This window comes from Vicugna pacos, chromosome 2, assembly GCF_048564905.1.
Source record: "Vicugna pacos chromosome 2, VicPac4, whole genome shotgun sequence".
NCBI lineage: Eukaryota > Metazoa > Chordata > Mammalia > Artiodactyla > Camelidae > Vicugna > Vicugna pacos.
Genome location: NC_132988.1, coordinates 3,907,354 through 3,929,731, shown reverse-complemented (window position 1 = coordinate 3,929,731; position 22,378 = coordinate 3,907,354). Strand labels below are relative to the sequence as shown.

Genomic DNA, 22,378 nt, shown 5'->3' with positions numbered 1-22,378 from the left:
CATTTTTAACACTAAAAATGGTACTGTGAAGTTATCACTTAATCTTTGCATGACTCAGTTTAGTTGAATCAGTTTAACTTTATCATATGAATGAATCAGATTTGATGGGAAAGTTGGGAGGAAGACAGAAGAAAAAGAGAAACTGATTTTGAGCCCACATGACAGTGATTGGGTACTGTTAATGGTAATAAGACATTTGCATTTACTGCTAAATTTTCTCACTAAAATTTCGTCTCATATGCTACTGCCAGTTAAGCAGTGTCATTGCAGGCCTATATATGAGTCTTTCTTGACAAATCTAGATTATCTCTGGATGTTTGCACTTGAGTTTCCTGCAAATACCTCTACCAGATGGCTCTAAATAAAACCCACTGCCATTTTTTCCCCAGATCTGCAACTCTTTCCTTCAAATTGTACATGCAAGAAATCAGCAAAAGACACTGTATTATATACGCAATTTAGGCAACTTATATTCCTGGATTGAAAAATGTAATTTCTGGGAAGCTATCCCAAGAAAATATTCTCAAATACAGAGAATTTTCCCACAAAGATATTAATTTCAGTGTCATTGGTAATATGCAAAAATTAGAAAGAATCTAAATTGTTGACAGTAAAGGAATGCTTAAAAACTATGCTTTTTGCCTTGTGGAAGTATTATGCAGCCATTAAAAAGTTCTACTAATAAAGGTAATGTGAGAATACCAATAATGCTAGCTATAAGAGAAAAACATTATTACAACTAAATTTTTTTCAACAAAAAAATGAGAGTAACAAAAAATGGTGATATATCTTCAACAGAAAAATGAAAGAAAAATAAATGAAATGGTAATAATACTAGGGAGGAAACACACATGATGATATTTCTTTTCTAACAATTCTACAATATCCATGTAGATTTTTTTAAAGGTAATTTAAAAAATCATATAATATCAAAAGCATTGTTTTAAATCATACCTACTGAAGAAAAGGCTCCTTGGAGAAATAGAGATATTACATTAGGATTTATCTGCCTCACTTATGTGTTTGTTTCTAATCTCCTGGGTGGGGTGGGGGAAACACTGGTTAAATTGCTTTCCTTTACAGCAATCAGTCCGTTGCCAATTTAATTCTTGTGATGAAGTTTAGGTCAGGGAATCAGAAACAGAAACTAGGGCCGCAGTTTGCTTGTGTTCAAGAGTAAAGATCATAGTTAAAAGCCGAAATCTTCATTGAGTCTGACTGCTCACATTACTATGAGAAATCTATAAAGCCATCTGCTGAATGTTTTAGAGCTCTATAAATGCTGGTGAACTCCATTAAAAAATAAGACTAGGTTGAATGAACTAAAAGCATTTAAGTCCAATGCAGCGTGTTTTCATTATGATTCAAAGCGTAAGCCCGCCAAGAAGAAAAATCCTTCCAACCTTTCTCGAATGTTCAAATCTAATCAAGTCTCAAGCCTATTATCACTTTAAATTAAAAGTCACCATCGTGGAGACACAATTCTGGGCTAAGAGGAAATCAAAAGCCTCTGTAACGGAGTTCCTTCTTGTTTATGTTCTGCATCTGTGGCTCATTTATTTTTCTAAACAAATATGTTCACATTTTTGATTGGACAGTGAAATATTTCAGTTTTATTCTACCATTCACTAACTAGATGTAAATTAACTTGCAGGGAACATGACAGCAATGTAACAATCTCCTCTGAAAACAAATGTATCATCTCTGCCGTGATGTTTATGTTCTGTGAAACCCCTCATCTGAGCTGGAAATGTACATTTCAGTGGGGGGTGCCGTGATGCTCTGTGTCCTCTGTCACAGTTGCCTCACACCACACTTGAAGAAGAAACCTGGGAAAACATTTTTATGGCCCATTTTCCAAATGCGCTTTTTTATCTCATTTGAAATGTATCCTTATTGAGACTTATTTTTCAGGAGGAAAATGAAATATGCATTTTAAACATGTTTGTCATGCCCAGCAGTTAGCAGACACTATTCAGTAACACATTTCTGTAATCACTGATACCAAATATCTTTACTCTGACAGTTAAAAACCAAAACCAAAACCACAACCAAAACCAAAACCAAAAACAAAAAAAAGGAGATAGGAAGGAGTTCTATATACATTTAAAATCTAATGAATATACAAAGAGAATAAATCGGCTAAAATATAAAATTTTATGGGCCATCCTAATGTTTGCACCAACTGAAACATGTTATCTGCACGGTGCTGAGATAGGAAAAGAAAATACCATTCAAAAAAGCCCTAGATTTAGTACTATGAAAGTGTTATAAAATTTCCTATGAATGGCCACTTTTCAAATTTTCCTTGGCACTTGAAATGGAATTGAGTATAGTGTCAAAAGCACGGAACACAGCATCTTCTGATCTTTTTCAGGGCTGCATGGAGCCCTGATTTCACTATTTCTGCTCTGTTGCCTGGAGCAAGTTTACTAAAGCATCAGCATCCAAGGTTTCTTATCAATGAAAGAACAATGCGTCTTCTGTGGCAGGAGTGTTGGAAAGGAAGGTGAGGGAAAGAGAAAGAGCTCATGTTGATCTAGTTCTCCATGCGCCAAGCCTGAGCCGCAGTTTCTTAAGTCCTTTTTAAAAAAAACTCTATGCAACAAATATTTTTACCCCAATTTTACAGGTGAGAGTTGCCAGTCATCAAGTGATATTTTGTTCAGGGTCACAAAAATATGTGACCAACGTGGAATTTGAATCCAGATCTCTCTGTTTCTAGGGTAATGAGGGTGATCAACCATCCTGGTTTGCCTGGGGCTGTCCCAGTTTTGGAACAGAAAGTCTGGAGTCCCGGTCACACTGGGACTGTTGGTCCCCTTTTTTGGCAAATTCTACATCAAATGAATAGTTATAGGCAAGGAGATGCTGGATGACTTGTAAAATATGCTAAAGATGCAAGCTAACGACCAGCATGTTTGCCTTATTTTTTCCTTTTTTTACTAACTTGGTCTAACACTAGCTGATCTTGACAATGTTTTGAAAACCACCACCCTGCTCTACAAGACTCTCTGATCTAGTAAGTTTAGAAAATGATTCTCACATGGGCATCTTAAAGGCTCTGAGAAATCCTGCAGTAACAAGTTTGATTCTGTTTGATCAGCATGGCCCAAACTAATTACCATTTAATTTTTTTCCTTAATATTAATAGCTTTCTGTAAAAATAGCATTTGTGCAATATCCTTTGGGGTGTTAAAAGTTTTATGGTCTGGTAAATTTTACACACTCATTTTTAAAATAGCATCAATTGTTTAGTTAAATAAAATTATTAAAACTGAATGATATTTCCCTAGAGAACCTTGCCCAATAAAATTCTCAGTTTCTTCATTACAAAATGATCAACATAATCAAAACTGATAAGCTCGAGGAAAAAGAATTAAGCCTGTAAGAAAAATGTTAGAAAGCCTTGTTTGAAGCTTCTTGGCAATGATCTAGAATCAACTAAAGCCATAGAAAGGAAAAATAGTATTATGAAGCACATTATAAACTTAATTATTCACTTGTCTTAATTTCAAATTCAACTGAAGTCTACCCCCTGTGACGGATCTGTCTGTGATGAGTTCATCTTTAATTTCCTATAAAGTCTTTTGAACATGTGCCCTTTGTAGCTTCACCGCATAAAATCACAGTCTTCATTAAAACTTACCATCAGTGGAGCAACAGGAACCCTCACTTATCGTTGATGGAGATGCAAAATGGTACAGCCACTTTGGGAGACAGTATGGTTGCAGAGTAAACATACTCTTCCCATACGATCGAACAATGTCACTCTGATATTTACCCAAAGGAGCTGAAACCGTTTGTCTACTCAAAAACCAGCACACAGAGGTTCACAGCAGTTTTATTCATAACTGCCAACACTTGGAAGCAGCCAAGATGTGCTTTAGTGAGTGAACCAATAAATAGTTTGGGGTACATACAGACAATAGAATGTGATCAGCGCTAAAAAGGAATGAGCTGCCAAGTCACAGAAAGACATGGAGGAACTTTAAATGCATATTACTAAGTGGGAAAAGCTAATCAGACAAGGCTACCTACTGTATGATTCCAACTATATGACATTCTGGAAAAGGCAAAACTATGGAGACAGTAAAAAGATCAGTCAGTGGTGGCCAGGTGCTGAGGGAGGGAGGAGGGGGCGGGATGAACAGATGGAGCACAAAGCAGTGAAGACACTCTGTATGAAACTATAATGATGAAAGCACGTTAACAGACATTTGTCTGAAACCACAGAACGCACGACATCAGAAGCGAAGGGTAATGTGAACCACGGACTTTGGGTGATCACATTAGGTCAATGTAGGCTCATCAATTTAACAAATGTACCGCGCTGGTGAGGACAGTGAGACTGGAGGAGGTGACACGTGTGGGGGCAGAGGTATCGGAACTCTTTGCACCGTCTGCTCGATTTTGCTGTGAACCCAAGCCTGGTCCAAAAAAATAAAGTCTGAATCAGAAAACTAAGAAAAACACAACATCTGTAGTAAGCACCCAAGCAGTATCACATTTCCAAGGGTGACAAGACAGCTCTATCGGGAAGAAACTAAACTTAGCATCTTTATTACTGTTCTCTATGAATAATCATTTTAATTCACTGGGAAGAAAGACTCTTCATGCAAAAACAGTATATTGGAAACAACACATTTTGCCTAAATCATCTAGGTTGGCTACTGACCCTGACTGAAAATCATGCTTAGAGACCGAGATTTTTACGTTCTGAAAATTCACATTCACTTAAGGATTTAGATTTTTAGCTAAAATGAGTCAGGTTCACAGAGATAGAAAAAAGATACTGAAATCAACACGTCGTCTGGTGTTGGTTCCCCCGTAGGCGCGAAAAGGCTTTCTTAGAGGCAGATTTTTTTGCTGTTGGTTGCATAAATTCCTCCCCCAACAACATCCACTTCTTAGGACTCTTCTAACAGCTGGAAAGTTCCTTATTTTTGGTAGTTTATGGGAAAAAAAACCCCAAATATTTCCCAGGATAATTTAAGATTTGATTTCAGCAGAGATGACCACCTGCAAGTCACTACAATCTTGAGAGATAGAGTCCATCTGAGAGTCATTTGAGAACTGTTAGCGTATGTTTTATGAAGCACCTAAATTTACACTTCACATAATCATGGTAGGAGAGATTCTGAAGAAATCTCTGTGATCACCTACATTTATTGCCTTACAGAAGAAGAGATGTGACAATGAGAGGAACCCAGATGTCCTGCATTGCAGTAAAAACAGTGGCAATGTATTTTTTATTTTTAATGATGTAATATACATTTCAATATATTTCAATATTTTTCAATTATTTTCATAAAATAGTAATTTTATCAATATCAAAACTTTAATTTATGGATTTATTTCAGCCATATACACACTTTTTAAACCACAAAGCATCACAGACTGATCATATCAACCCTCTTGGTTGCCGTGTGTCAAAATGCTTTAATGTTATTTGTAGGGATGACAATGTGTCAGCAGTTGGGTTTGGTCAGTTTTTTAACATTCGAGAAGCTGAATTAGTTCTATGAAGCCACCAGGGTACGTTTTAATGCAGGACGCTAATTACTGAACTCAAAGGGTTGATACTATTTTCAGGCAGGACTAATAACTCTCTGAGGACAGCAATTAAGGTCTGAATTCCTGCTTTAAGTCTTTCCCTGAGTAATGGAGACTCTCGCAGGAAAGCCCTACAGTGTCAGTCCTGTGTGACTGCTGAATTCCTTAACACAGGCTGACCCTGACTGACACAAGGCGAATCAGTTTCGAACTGTCAACGTGATCGGGTAGAATGGATGCTTCCATCTTGCAAGTTGCTGAAGACCCCCAAAACACTGAATATCTGTCTAAAAATAGAAATACTGTGTAAATCGTTTTTGAGATAGTGGCAAAACATCTTTATCATCTGCCTCTTTGCGAACATATTTTTTAAGGAGCGTAAAATGCTCACTTTAATGGTCCCATTTAAACGCAGGTGCCATGATGGTTCGGGTCTGATGACTAAAGTCATTTCACATCTCCTCCAGTAAAACAACACTACTTTTCTGGCTGACGAATATGACATAATCGACACCACGGCAGGCATCTAAACCCCATTTGATAGCAACTATAATTACTTATGATTTTCCTTCTCAGTGACTTGGTATTTTCAAAGTGTTCACTTAGATTTTTCACTTCATCCCTCCTTACTTCAACACATCTCCATCACATGCCTACGCTGTGCAAATCACAGCATAAGGTGTGGGGCCAATGAGATCAGAGGACACAGACTGCCTTTCCGAGTCCGTTTTCAACCCACAAACACCTCTCAACTGAGTTTAGATTCATATATCATAAATGCAGGGCTATGACTGTTGTAATTATTATTTCTTTTATAAAAACAGAAATGGCAAGAATTGGCAATTGGACAAATCCATTTATTTCCCTCCATCTTCAAGTCACAACCACTGTTCAGACAACTGCCAGCTGGTGCCTGGATTGTCTGTGACATCTTCCTAAAAGCCCCCTTGCCACCACGGTCTGCTGTCACCCATAATCGTCCTGTATCAAGACCATGATGGCCACTCCCCTCTCGTGGGCCCGTGCTGCTCTCAGAAGAAGAAAGAACATTCCTTAGGAGCTCAAAAAGGCATTTGAGGCCTGCAAAACACCTCTGCTCAACCTCCAGCCTTACAGAAATGTTTACATTTTCCTTGCACTGGGGACTTTAATTTCTTATGTCCTCTATGGATAGCCATTGTGCCCTTTTCTTCTACTTTCTACCTCTCCTTCAGGTTTTAAATTCTATATCACTTCCTTGAAGAAGCCTTTTCTTGCTTCCAGAACTGGGATTAGGAGCTTCTTAAGGGCGCTACCACTGAATCTGTGCTTTCCTCTCGTTGTTCTTGCAGAAGGCCTTTATTAAATAGCTGCTGTGTGCTGGGAGTTGTTCTAGGAGCCTGGGCTGTCAGTGAACAAAACAAACACCAACAAAACCCTCCACCCATTGGAACTTACTTTCAGGCTGGAGAGACAATGAATAAGGTAATGAGTATATGTAATCCCAAACTCTTAATTGAAACCATAGTTGATTTTCTATGTCTGTGAGTCTAGTTTTGATTTATAAATAAGTTCATTGTATCATTTTTTTAGATTCCACATATAAGTGATATCATATGATATTTGTCTTTGTCTGACCTACTTCACTTAGTGTGATAAACTCTATGTCCTTCCATGTTGTTGCAAATGGCATTATTTCATTCTTTTTTATGGTTAAGTAGCATTCCATTGTATGTGTGTATGTGTTTGTGTGTGTGTGTGTGTGTGTGTATACACCACAACTTCTTTATCCAGTCATCTGTTGATGGACATTTAGGTTGTTTCCATGTCTTGGCTATTGTAAATAGTGCTGCTGTGAACATTGGGGTACAGGTGTCTTTTCAAATTTTCAAATTATAGTTTCCTCCAGATATATACCCAGGAGTGAGATTGCTGGATCATATGTTAAGTCTATTTTTAGATTTTTAAGGAACGTCCATACTGTTTTCCATAATGGCTGCACCAAACTGCATTCCCACCAACAGTGTAGGAGGGCTCCCTTTTCTCCACACCCTCTCTAGCATTTATTATTTGTGGACTTTTGAATGACGGCCATTCTGACTGATGTGAAGTGATATCTCATTGTAGTTTTGATTGCATTTCTCTGACAATTAGTGATATTGAGCATCTTTTCATGTGCCTGTTGGCCATCTGGATGTTTTCTCTGGAGAACATCCAGTTAGGTCTTCTGCCCATTTTTGGATTGGGTTGTTTGTTTTTTAACAAGGACCTACTATATACCACAAGGAATTATATTTAATATCTTACAATAACCTATAATGGAAAAGAATCTGAAGAAGAATATAGATATAGCTATTGATGGATATGCATAACTGAATCACTTAGCTGTACACCTGGAACTAACACAGCATTGTGAATCAACTACACTTCAATAATGAAAGAAAGAGAGAAAGAGAGAAGGAGACAAAGAGAGAAAGAGAGAAAGAGAGAAAGAGAGAAAGAGAGAAAGAGAGAAAGAAAGAAAGAAAGAAAGAAAGAAAGAAAGAAAGAAAGAAAGAAAGAAAGAAAGAAAGAAAGAAAGAAAGAAATTATAAATACAACACACTAGGAGGTGTAACAGAAAAATAAACAAAACAAAAAAACTGGAGCAGGGAAAGGGTGATGAGACACACCTCGATGGGTGGAGACTGTAGTTTTAAATAGAGAGCCTGCTCTTGACCTCCTTGAGAAGATAGCATTTGATCAAAGACCTAAAGAAAGCAGGCAGCTTAACCACATCTATGTTAAGGGGAGACAAATCCAGAAGAGGAAACCGCCAGCGCAAAGGCCCTGGGGTGGGAAGGTGTCTCTTGTGCCTAAGAAAAGGAAGAAAGACCATGGTAGCTGCACCAGACGGGGCAGGGGAGAACGCCCAGAGAGGATGTCACAAGTGACAGGTGACAGGATATAGGGCCTCATAGGCCACTGGGATGAGTTTGGCTTTTCTCCAAGTGGCACCTGGGCCACTGGAGGGCTTGGAGAGAAACAGGGACATAATCTAACTTAAGTTTTAAAAGGATCACAAACATGGAAGATAGACTGGCAAGTGTGGAGGCAGGAAAACCAGTCTAGACCACTGCAGGAATTCCAGCAGCAAGATGGTGGTGGATGGATTTAGGGAAGTTGTGGAAAAGGAAGTGAGATGTCCTGGCAGACTGGATGTGGGCTACTGGGAAACAGAGGAGTCAAGGACGTTTCCAAGGTTTTAGTCAAATGACCAACAGAAGATATGGTTGCCATCAACTGAGATGAAAAGATCGTTGCAGGAATCGTTTTTCAGGGGCTGAAGAGGGAGCAATGGTGGGAACCAGAAATTTAGAATGCATCAACACCAAGGTGTCAAAGGACAGTTTCCATCAAAGTGACAAGCTGATTTCTAGCCTCAAGACTGTAAACTCCTTAAAGACTGGAACTCGGCCTTCTCCCTGACACTTTGAACAGTGCCCGCTTGCAGGGTAAAAACTCAGGTACTGTGCGTTGAATTGATAAACGAATGAATAAATGAATGTTGCCCCGAATTATCAAATTAGTGCTGATTTAAAGCCTCACCATGGAGAGAATTGGATGCAATGAGTTGTATTTTTACAGGTTTCCAGGCCTATAGCTTAAGTTTCTATTATAGTATAAAAAATGATTTAAATTATCTAGAAGATACTAATATATATATAAAATAAACAAGTTTATACTGTATAGCAAAGGGAACTATATTCAATATCTTGCAGTAACTTATGGTGAAAAAGAATATGAAGACCAAAATATGTATGTTCCTGTATGACTGAAGCATTGTGCTGGACACCAGAAATTGACACAACATTGTCAACTGACTGTACTTCAATAAAATATACATAAATAAAGAAATTATCCGGCAATACATTTGCAGCAATATGGATGGAGCTAGAGATTATCGTACTAAGTGAAGTAAGTCAGACAGAGAAAGACCAATACCATATGGTATCACTTACATGTGGAATCTAAAACAATGGCACAAATGAGCTTATTTACAAAACAGAAACAGACCCACAGACACAGAAGACAAACTTAAGGTTACCAAAGAGGAAGGGGGAGGGATAAATTAGGAGTTTGGGATTCACATATACAAACTACTATATATAGAATAGATAAATAACAAGGTCCTACTGTACAGCACAGGGAACTATATTCAGTATCTTGTAACCTATAATGAAAAAGAATACGAAAAGGAGCGTGTATGTGTGGGTGTATAACCGAATCCCTATGCAGTACACCAGAAACTAACACAGCATTGTAAGTCAACTCCACTTCAATAAAGCAAATAAATATCCCCCACTCCCCCCAAAAAATCTGGCAATGGTAGAGCCAGTGACCCAAAAGACAATTGAAAAATAAATTAGAGATATTTTCGCTCCCTTTCCTTAAACAGACCATATTCGCTACTTGCTTATGTTAGGAAACGCTGTTTGGCCCCCTATCTAGTTTGTTCTTCCTTTCTCCTGCCCGCAGAACAGTCGTGAAAGAAGCAATCATGGGCGTCCTGTCTCGGGATTATTCTCTGACATCTGACGACAGCTGAAAAGCCTTGTCCCTTGGCAACGCCCGCCCGGTGCCCCGCCCACCCCCGCCCACTCCCCGCACCTGCCGCGCCCTCACAGCCCTCTGCGTCTCTGTGCGCGCGCAGCGCTGGCCCACGCCCCCTCCCGCACTCTTCCCCGGGCTCAGCCACGTGCAGAGCCCTGCTCAGGCGTCCCCCCTCCTGAAAGCCTGCCTTTCCATCCCTTCCCCGGTATTGTCCTAACCACGTGTGGGAGCTGCCCTATTTTGCAGGCATCACTCTCTGGTGTATTTGCTCAATGACACATTTCCCTTCTCCACTAGACTGTGGATTATCAAAGGCAGGAGTGATTTTGTAAAAAACCCTTCAGTTCCTGGCCCTGTATTGCACGGACAGTACGTGTCTGTGTTGGGATGAACTCCTGTGCAAAGCCATCCCCTCCCCTCGGGGCTGTCCGTACTTTTTTTATGGAGCTTCAAAGGCCATAGAAAATAGGTCTCCTACGGGCACCTGCGTTTCCAAAGCTGGGCTAAGACTTTGTAAATGTTGTTTAATTTTTGAGTGTACGGTCAAACAGTGAATTGGAGCCTATGTGTTTAAACGTACAAGCCTGTGCTGTCTGCAGCGCCCTACAAGGAAGGACCATTGTGATCTCTGAAATTTGGAAGAAGCAGCCGAAAAGGGTGGAACAATGGAAGGAAATGGTGCGTTGGGAAGGGAGCAAAGAGAGGTCCCCAACGGATGAAATCTGGTGCTGGGTCTTGGTGAAAACGCTCGCTGAATACCCTGCCGAAGACCTCTCCTCCCCCAAGCCCACCTGCCGTTCTAATGCAGGGCACGTGAGCTTGAATAATGATGCGACTTCCACGAGGAAACAAGTCATCTCCATGGCTTTCCTCCTCCTCCCAGAGGCAGCAGTGCGGGGCGTGGGGTGCACCACAGTGACTCAGAGTATTCCAGATGAGCGCGTTCATCCCACCGAGGATGAGCACAACGCGCACTCATCAGAGAGCTCACACGGGACCGCATCTGAATGCGAGGAGCCTGCAGCCCCCTGGGGTGGGGTCCGCAGTCAGACCCCTGACACCAGCAGAAGGGAGGGGTCCCCTCGCCTTCTCAGCAGCCCTGTTACGTGAGGACACACCCACGAGCCCACAATCCTGGGAGAAACCTATACGCACTGGATCTCAGTCAAGGTCACCAAGCAAAGAGTCACCCAGTTTTGAGAAAAAATTAACTCTGGGTTATTCTTTAACATCCTATGGGATGCTTTCCTAAATTTGACATAGACTTAATAGGACCCATTTACACACCCAAAAGTGGGAAATGGCATAGCTTCTAATCCTTATCTTGGACCAGTGTCATGGCCAGGCACAAATTTGAAGTCAAACATCTATATCTGTTTTTCCCCTACGTGCAGAAAACAGCAATAACAAAACTTCTCCGCGATATACAACATAACCGTGAAAGCCACTGAAATAACACTGTCCTGACTGGTTCTTGCACACGGTGCTTTATAACATGCAGATAAGCACAAAGACCACTGCACAGCTGAAAGTGTTCTGCAGCTTTTGCTCTTAATTTTCATAAATCTGTTTCATAAAGCATGTGAACGGGATATCATCCCCCTCACACCTTCATGCACTCTTCGTATCTCTGCTCTCCATCAGGTGACCAACAGAAGGGAAAAAAATCCTTCCTTTGCATGGAATAAATGTACACATGTATGTGCATACACAATAAAATACACTGAGTAAACAAGTGAAGACCTCAACGTATCCAAACCCACAGAGAACAGATGAGTCTGGGTAACGCTTAATGTCAGAGCAGTGCACACGACATTTAGCAAAGACTTTTTGTTTGATTGCATAAATCATTATATTTATGTTTTTAATTACCAAAACAAATTGAGATTTTTTTTAACCTTCTTCCTAAGGTGTCCCAGAGAACAGGCTACTCACCAGCAATTAGACAGAGATGGAGATAGAGATGCAGGTAGAGGCAGAGATGGAGATGGAGATAGAGATGGAGGTGGAGATGGAGACAGAGGTGAAGTAGAGGTGCAGGTGGAGGTGGAGATGAAGATGGAGGTAGAGATGGAAGTGAAGATGGAGGTGGAGATAAAAGTGGAGATGTAGATGGAAGTGGAGCTAGAGATGGAGGTGGAGATGGAAGTGAAGATGCAGGTGGAAGTGGAGTAGAGATGGGGATGGAGGTGGAGGCGGAGATGGAGGTAGAGCTGGAGGTTGAAGTGGAGGTGCAGGTGGAGGTTCTGATAGACATATACCTTAATTGTAGTAGTGTGTGCTCCAGGGTATTCTTTTTCTTCCAGTGTTGACCATCTTTCTATAAACTTAGATACCAGGGAATCATCATAGTCCACTATCTGAAATCCAGAGACATTTGCACCTCCAAACTGAATTTTTAATAGGTCTCCATCAGTAAATCCCTGGAGAGAGAACACACTTACATCAGGCTTTCTGTCAGGAACCACATAGAACTTGACATTTACCAAGTAACTCTACACATTGTGGTTGGACAAATTTCAAAGAACACATGAGATAAAGAGCCTGTAGTAAATGTTTTATGTATTTTATCAGCCAATATTCTTCACCACCATTTAGCATCATCTTGATGTCATAGTGGGTCCTTAATCAATGACTGTTTATTGGTCATGCTTACATAAAAGTTCTCTGTATTACTGGGAAGTCTTTCAAGGATAAGGACTAGGTTTTATTTATTCTATCTACAAGAAGCACCAAACCATCTATCTCCTCACCCACCTAAACGTTCACTGTTTTCACATTTAGAATTCTGTTATTCAGAGCTAAGCCAAAATATGTGCTAGTATTGCATTTTCCTTCTTAAATAATATTTCATTCTAATATTAATGATCTCTTCATTTTTTTCACTACCAGAACTTTCTTTATACCTATCCTTATTTTTCCTAGTTGCTCCATGAAAATCTGTCATGTGTATGAGTAAAACATTTTTTTAAATAAAATATTTAAGCATATTACATAATCTATGTTTTTCCTGCATCCTGGAGCCTTCCTCCTTAAAGCTGTGATTTGACTGGGTCCTCTTTGCATCTGCTCTGTGACTGTTCCCCTAAAACACCCCTTCCCCACTTTTCTGAGTGGCTACCCTATTTCCTTGATCACTTTCCTCTCCTGTTTTACTCCTTGCTCCTGCTAGAGTCCTCAGTGATTTCCTCAGACATATGGAGGTATACGCATTTTTTGAGACACTGAATGTCTGTAAATACCTTTATTTTGCTCTGACAGTTGATTAGTATTTTGGCTGGGTATAAAATTTTAAGTTGAAGCCATCAATCTAAAGACATTGTTCCACTAAGTTTTATCATTTATTTTGAAAAATACAATATCCTTATTTTGAATTATTTTTTGTATGTGACATACTTCATACTCCTTCTCACTTCCCACCTGTCAGAAAAGTTTAAGATCCTTATTAACTCTGAAATTCCATGATATTTTCTTTAAATATGAAAAGATTCTTTTTTCTTTCATTATTGTGTATACTTAATATGCAGATCTGCATCATTCAGGATGGGAAAATTTTCTGAATGTTTCTTTGATAATTTCCTTCCCCAGTTCTCACCATCTGTCTTTCTAGAATGCTTATTATTAAGACATTGTGACGCTCAGATTAAATATCTGAGTCCCTCACAATTTCTGCCAACACATCATTTTATATTGCATTGTCATTTTGTTACATAATCTGGAAGATTTTCTCAACCTTTCCTTCAAAGTCATGTAATTTTACTTGTTATTTTAGAAAAAAAAACAAGTTAACTTCCCAGAGTTCTTTCTTATTCCTTGATGTTTTTCTTTTTCACAGCATCCTTTTTTTCTTTCTTATGGATAATGTATTTTCTCTTATTTCTCTGCCAATATTTATTACAATTTGAAACATTTTCCTCCTGTTCCTGCCTGCCCTGTTTCTGTGTACTTATTTTATTAGTATCACATCCTCCATGGCAAAGACTGTCCTCAAGTGCCTGGTTGTGCTTGGCTGTCTAAGAGGAAGACACTGAAACGTTTCTGGGAATTTCTGTGTGCCCAGGCAGGCGGGGCAATGAGTGGGTGTCACTGTCCGGCAGCCAGGTGAGGTGGATGGTAGGGCTTTGGTGCATATGGGAAGGACCACTTCTTCATCACTTTATCCCCTCTGATGCTGTGTTGGGAACTCAACTGCAGCCTGTGTTGGGGTGCTTAGTCAAGCATCCACCAATTCCTGAGGAAATGAATCCACAAGAATACCTGAGGATTCTTCTATTTTTTACAACCACTTCCTTTATCACTCACTGGACCCTGGACAGGGAGAAAGGACCCTGGACAGGGAGAAAGGACCCTCTCAATTGCCAGTTTGGATGATGAAAGCCCTTCAACCTGGGGTGGCTTTTCCTCAATTTTAAATGTCAGTGAAATTTTCAAATGCCCTCCAAGCTCTTAGAAACTGCAGCCCTCTGCAGACTCTTTGAACTTACTAATTCACTACAAATTCCATATGGTGAGGGTAATATTCAGAAGAGGATAAAACACAGCTTAAAATTCAGGTGAAATATTAGGCAAATTTCTCCCTAGAATCATGGCAGCAGCTAGAACTTGCTTTGATTTTTAAATCTTTTTACTGTGGTCATTCACCCACATACTTCCTTTTTCACCGCCTCGGATGGCAACTCAAATTGATGAACCTCCTTCTGTCATTATTTCTCAATGTTCCAATACAATCTTCTCCATCTGGACATTTTTAAAGATCACAGCTTTCAATGTTGTTCATTGAATGGCACAATTCACTCAGGGACTGACTGTCCAGGCTGTGCCCTGCACAGAATGTGGTTCTGGAGAGGCTGCATGTAGAGCTTCCTTTCTTTTAGCTCTTGTTTCTCTGGTAGGGAGTCATTTCAGATCTCCAAGCCATACTAGAAGGTAAGGGCTAACGAATTTTTATAGTAGTCGGCCATTTCATTGCCAAACAGATGTTTTAATTTGTACATGAACAACTAACTTCTCCCAACATCGTGTTGGTCTGAGACTTAATATTCTTAATCACACCGGTGCCACTCTCTAGTGAAAACAGTATTTATCCATTGTAAGGCTGTGGGTTGTTTTAAATCACTTCATCACTACTATAAATAATGTCTTGTGATGTTCTAGAAACCACAACATAAATCTTCATTTGTATAAATAGGAAATTTCTCCATTAAGAATACACTCTCCTCCTCTCCTTCTGTCTTTCTTTAAACACCTTTTTTCTGAGATTCAGGGGGGTGTCCTCAATTACAAAGGGTCATATTTATTTAAACAACATAAACCTTTGCAACAGTAAAGACTCAAGCTCATTTTACAGCTGATCTAAAAATCATTTTGAAAATGAAAATGTCCAGTGATAATCTAAATTGACTTTGATTTTTATCTAAGAAAGGGAGATACAGTTTGCCACTTGGATGTTCAGTAATCTGAAGTTGACAACCTTCTCAATGAAAAAGTGACCAGCTGTAGTAGTTTGATTATCCATTTGTTGCTTATATCGGAGGTAGGAAATAAGAAATAAATACTATATAATATATCAATATTCTGGATATTTACAGGTTTTATTTTGCTCATGTTCTCACAAATGCGCATTTCCAGTGCTACACTAAGAACGCTAAAGCAATGGGCAAAGGGTAAAATTTATAAATTAAAGGGACAGTGAGAAATAAGGAAAAGTTTGGACAATTAAATTTTATATAGTTTTGAAAATTTTCCCTTCATTAAAATACGCCTTCCACCACAATGTAAAATCTTGTCAAACACTGTTCTTTCATTTCTCACATCATTTATAATAATAGAAAACTGATTAGAAAATATGAAGTGGGAAGGAAATCTAAAACATAACAAATTCAGAAAAATACTGTCACTTCAAATTGATCAATAAAGTCAAGATATGTTTTTTAAAATACCCCTGGTAAATGCTGGCCATTAATTTTTTTTAATAAGTAGGCATTTCCATTGAAACAATAAATATCGTTAATTCACCTACCAGGTTCGCGATGATGTAATGGTACCCTTTAACATGTTTTCCAATGGTAATAACCTAACAAAGATAAAGAAACAAATGTAAATAAGGTAAAAGCAAAATTACTGATGTTATGACCTGATTCAGAAAAAAAATGGGATTTTATCTGCTGTGTTTCTGGATGGTCCACAATGAGTCATATTTGATAAAATATAGTTATCGAATTCAGAGAACATTTCCTTCAGAAAAAAGTTACCACACATTTTAGTGCTTTATAAATGTTACCTTTCAAAAAGCCAATAACTAAACAAAAATAAGTACCTTGGTTTTGATAATAGTGAAAATAAGGCCACAAGATTTAAAAAAATGTAAAACCAAAAACTTGGTGAATCCCTAAGTCATAATTATATTCTTACTAAAGCTACTTTTTTCTTTTCAGTGAAACGTAGCTGAAACTAGTTTTATATTCACAATCTGCCTTCCAAGACAAACACACATAGAGTTTATAGTAGTACATAAATCTTAAAAGACTATTAATAATCCTATAACAGAATTCTTACATAGATCTAGAGAGTAATATTCCAGTCTGAAGAATCTTGAAATACTTATAGACTATTTCAAATGAAACATCGTTATTTCCAGTTTGAGGAAGCAAAATATCAGAGAAGCTAGTTTTTCTCCACAAATCGGGGTCAAAAATCCATGGCGAGATAAACACATCACAGAACAAGCTGTCCTGCGGGAACGCCCACCACGGTTCTGGATGTTATGGAATCACCTGGACTCTTGACTGAGCTCTCTCACTTACATAGGGAACGAAGGAAGTGACACGGCCATGCAGTGGTCCTGGTACTTAGACACTCAAGTGTAATTTCTATTTTTAAGAGAACAGTCACGCCAAGGCAGAGCATTCAATGCCATTGAAAATTCAAAAACCTCAGCTCACTTTCCTTATTTAACTGTTTTGGTGGCTTCCCATTTATATTTTCTAGCATAAGAAACAAAATTCTTCAAATGGTGCAAAGTCCAATGACCTCACAGACCTCTCCAGGCTCACCTTTTCACACTCTACCCTAGAGACACACAGCCCTCTTCCAGTTTCTTTGTGCACACAAAAAAATCTACATTCAATCCCCTCGGGGCTTTTGTACATCCTGTTTCCTCTGCTTGGGAAGTTCTCTTCACCACCAGATGCTTTCTCTCTTAAGGCACAATGACTCCCAGCCCAATGTCACCTCCGAGAAGAAGACGTCCCTGACTGGCCTCATCCCAGACAAAAGCCACACTCAGTTAAAGAACAAGGACAAAATCCCAGGACAGATTCCACCCCATGTCGCTTTCATAGCAAGCAGTAGCTACCTGGAGGGGAGTCAGGCTCCTATTATTTTTAAACATAATTTTATGTAACACAACTAAATTTTCCAAGAAAGTGAACACTCTGTGTGGAAGGGAGAATTCTGGAGAAAAGATGTCCTTCTGAATGAAAAATATATTAATGAGCATCAGCTGAACGGAGACAGTTAAGTCCTTCCTAGTTCCCACTGACATCTGTCCGGTGGGCTTACTCTTCATTCTACTTTCTGAACCATGTACGTCTTCCTTCTGGGAATCAAGAAGAAAACATAGTCTAAACGGTGCTACCAGAAGTCCCTACTTGAGTTTAGTGTTCATTGAGAGAAAGGAGAAATAAGAAAACTGACCGGTCCACCTCTCAGGAAGGATTAGCATCAGCCGTCTTACTGCAGCTTTGCTTTATACACACATTAGTATGTCAATAACAATAGTAAACTGATGTTAATTTCTAAATGTTTTTGGTGTCTGAGTCCTTTTCCCCACTAATCACAGCTAGAAGTGCGTGCCTCCAAGGTTCTATCGAATTGTAAAATACTCACAGACCGACAAAGTTTACTTCTATTTCTAACTTTAAGCTATGATGGAAATAAAGTTTCATCTCATCTCTGTTCTCCTGCAAGTGTTGACAGATTGAGTAAGTAAACAGTGCTTCCTTTTCTGGAAATGTACCTCAAACCCACTTTTTTCCCTGGTAAACTTTATTCCTTGAAGGCCTTGCATGACCTCCCAATCTAATTTTTTTTCTAGTTTTTTTCTTATAACGTTCTGTTCTGTTCATGCAGAGGCTATACTGTTATTATTGCATATTAACGTAACTGTAACACATCATGAATATTTACCTTGATGGGGAATGCCTGTTCTGTTCAATGTCTGGCAAACATTAGACACTCAGGGAAACTGACTGAACAAACAAATGAATGAACCCAAGCCAACTAGCCGAATGGTACCCATGTGTGAACCTCTCATAAATCTTCCCACCCTGTTAAGCAGGTACTTCCTCCTCGGTGCTCTTAGACCACACTGCATTGTGACCTGTAACACTGCAGAATTTATTATGTATGTATGTTTTCCTTCCCCTAAATCATGAGTTCATGGGGTGCAAACACCCACACACACTCATTTAACACGTTCGAGATTGTCTTTTGAAAATACAAATAACACACATGGGCAAAACCCTGTGTACATTTTGAATGGCTGTCCACATGGACATGTATTTAATCATCATCACATGTGTGTTTCAAAACACATCATTCCGTATATTCCCAGTTTCTCCTATTGTATCTTCCAGTTTGGGAAAGAATTATTTTCATGGACCGTCACCATGTATTATGATGAGTCATGAATACCTAAATGTTTAAAACCAGAGACTAACGACTATTATTCAAAACCTGTTTTAATGAGACTCTCCTCTGACATTCAAACGCATTGTTGAGGGTCATATCTGAACAAGAGGCCTTCAGGTTAAAAATAATCCCAACTTCATCTCCGGAGACAAGAATCAAGATGTTTCTACTGAAGTGTTCACCTCTCTGACACACATTTACTTCTTTCTCTTAACAAGCTAGTCTCATACCGTTATTCAATATTTCATGAAGGATCCATTTGGTGTGTCTGAGGCTCCGTATTATATCATACTATTATATTAATTAAGGGGTCATCCACATTTATGTTTGCAAAATGCTTTGTGTCTCACTGATTAATGAATCTAAGTTTTTCCTCAAAGCCTAGAAAGGCCAAGAAATGCACACTTAACTGCGTATTTTTTCTTCCAATCCTATATTATTCCAAGGAATAATTTTATATACATACATTTATAGATGTAAATAACATCGATAAATATATAACATATCTATATATAATTATTCCAAGGAAAATACTACATTTTCAGCTGGGAAAAGAAGTAGACATCCAGCGAAGGAGACTTTGGTCAGTAAATCACGACCCTGGTCCCCCACTATCCCTGGTCCCTCACGCCATCTATGTAACATTCTGGATTTTATTTCTATTACTCAGATGTTACTGCATGACTCTCCCATCCTGAAAGACCTTAGACAGAAATGAGGCGAGATGCCGAGCCCAGATGAAGCACCTTCATGTCCGGTGTCATGTTACTCTGGAAAACATTGCAAATTAATGCATCCAATTTACTTCTCAAGTAGAAAAGACCACCTCTCCTATTTATTTTATTTTCCGAGATTAATGGTTTTATAATGATACAAAACCCACTAGTAGGAGGAAACAATTACTTCTTGGAAAAATAAATACATGCTTTTTCAGAAGCCATAAAGCCATTCAGACAACAATACAGATTTAGCACACCAAACCTTACTCTAACGCTGGAAGCACTCCCTACATTGCCAAAGAATTCATGAAATACTCAATTTTCTCTTAGGACCCAGACTTATTTTCACTTAACAACGTGTCTATTTCTTTATTTCTAAAAAGTTCAAAGGGATTACAATTTAAATTTCCAATTTAAAGTCGCAAAGTCTAGGACATTTGTCACACAAAACAGGAGTCAGGAATTCTGTACTGAGGACATGCCGTCATTCGTGGGATGTGCCCACGTTACTGAAGGCCACTGGCCGTCGCCACCTGAAGCCAGAGGCGATTTAACGGATGGTCTCGGCTGTGTCCTGCATGAACCGCGAAGTGGAAACCGCTCACCCCGACACCCACCGCAGACGCGGACGCTGCACGCATGGGCTCCGTCGCTGCCCCTGGGAAACAGAGGACAACAGACCTGGTCCACGATGTCGTTGACTTTATCCCGTTCGCAGTCCAGGATGACACGCCGCTCCTTCTTTAGCTCCAGGTCCTGGAACAGCGACCGGTACGTCTCGTCCTTCCTGTCATTGTTGATGTTCCCCACGTTGATGGCGGTCACCTGCCACTTCTTCTCGGCTGCGGAGTCCAGCACGGCTTGGAGGGTCGATAAACCTGGGAGGGCACAGACAGGGAGCCCCACTGAGCAACTCAGAGCCCGTGGTGACACTGACGGCCAGCAGATGGGTTTTTTTTTTGTTTTAAATTGAAGTGTAGTTGGTTTACAATGTTAGTTTCAGCTGTATGGCAAAGCAGTTCATTTATACATATACATACATATACATTTTTTAATATTCTTTTGTATTATCTGTTATTACAAAAAACTTAATATAGTTCCCTGTGCTATACCGTAGGTCCTTGTTGTTTATCTATTTTATATACAGTAGTGTGTATCTGTAAATCCCAAACTCCTAATTTATCCCTCCCTCCCTTTCCCCCTTGATAACCATAGTTTGTTTGCTATGTCTGTGAGTCTGTTTCTGGTTTGCAAATAGAATTTGTATCAATTTTTTTAGATTCCACATATAAGTGGTATCATATGATATCTGTCTTAAATATGTTTTTAAGGCTGGTATTTTTGTGTAACTAAGGGGATGCTGACTCCTCTAAAAAGCTACAGCCACGCACTTGATCATCTATTTATTCCCACTTCACATCAGGAACTCTTTCATGTAACCACTGCTGTTTTGACCAAAAGAGTCACAGTTTAGGGGGAAACCGCAGCCCCTCCTCTCGGCCATCTCAGCTGTCCTCTTGAATATTACTAAAGCATGACGTCCCTGATACCTCTGGTGGTAATGAACACAAAAGACATTACGAAAATGTCTTTCTCATATAGAATGGAAAAGATGGCTTCTTTATGTATGACAGTGTGTCATTTCATGTCATGACCCTGAGGAGGCTGAGTACATGCTCTGTGAGCTGAAACGTCACAGGTTGATGTGAGCATAAAAGCCGATAATCCCCAAAGCTGCCTGATTTCCTCTGACTGTTTGCTAGTCAGCAGTTGTCATTTTTCTTTCCTCAGCCTTCTGCTATATCATTTTTTGTTATTGGGACTAATCCTGTAGGAATCCTGTAGAGACATTCACTTGTTAACCAGATAGTAGGGGTTCATTTTCCAGCACAGACTGGAATCTTCCAAACGTGAGACCGTTTTACTATTCCTTAGTAACTTTGCTGACAGCATCATATGACTTAGAAAATTGTACTTTTATTTTTAATTGTGTAACCGAGCAGGACCCTGGGGGAGACTTCCAGGGACAGACCCCTACCCCATGTCCTCTGCTGTAGCTCCTCTCTGAAGGACCCACATAGTGGTATCTTCTGTATATTTCCTGAGTGTTTCAGATGCTACAACCACCACCAAAGGGAAGAAATTAACTGCTTGATGATGGAGGGCATGTGGCCCCCAGACCTTCTGGCGGCTGGGGGTTGATGGTGTTGACCGCCCTGTTCCCTTGATATCAACCAATCATAGGGTTGTGCACAAGCTGATCACGCATCCTGTGACCCCCTCCCTTACTTGTCTTTAAATAGGCTTTGTTGAAACCCTTCGAGGAGTTTGCGGTTTTCTTGGGGACGAGACCCCCATCCTTGCTTGGTCCTGCAGTAAACCTTTATCTGCTCCATACTGATGTGTCTGTTTATTTGGTCTCATGGTGCAGTGGGCACATCAGCTTACTTTCGATAACAACTGCTCATACATTACCTCATAGGTAGGACTGAGAGGGAAAACCACTTGGGAACGTATTTCCTAAAGTGAATTCTGCAGCTTAACACTTGGAATACTGGTGGATAAACTTGTCACCCACATCGCTTTTGCTGTTCACAGCTAACCCAAATTCATCGTTTCCAACAGTAGCTTAATGAACAACAAAAATCAAGGCTCCACATTGTAAATCAACTATACTTCAATTTAAAAAAATAAAAGAAACTAAATTTAAAAAAATGAAGACTCCAAAAAGAATTCAGGACCCATCACATTCCTTCCTTATTCCAGAAAGACCTGCATCTCTTCCAAAGGAATATTGACCGATCCCTTTTCACCTGTAACAATGTGGGACTTACCTAATG

At 39.5% G+C, this 22,378-nt stretch overlaps 1 protein-coding gene across 1 annotated transcript in view; it reads right to left on the bottom strand.

Annotated features, from left to right (window-relative positions):
• GRIA2 (glutamate ionotropic receptor AMPA type subunit 2) overlaps window positions 1-22,378 on the bottom strand; it is a 141,205-nt gene that overhangs the window by 32,973 nt on the left and 85,854 nt on the right. Inside the window, exons 4-6 of the mRNA XM_031670337.2 lie at window positions 20,220-20,416; window positions 16,148-16,201; window positions 12,390-12,551 (exon numbers count right to left, since the gene is read on the bottom strand). Coding sequence (XP_031526197.2) covers window positions 12,390-12,551; window positions 16,148-16,201; window positions 20,220-20,416 — 413 coding nt within the window. The remainder of the gene's footprint in view (window positions 1-12,389; window positions 12,552-16,147; window positions 16,202-20,219; window positions 20,417-22,378) is intronic.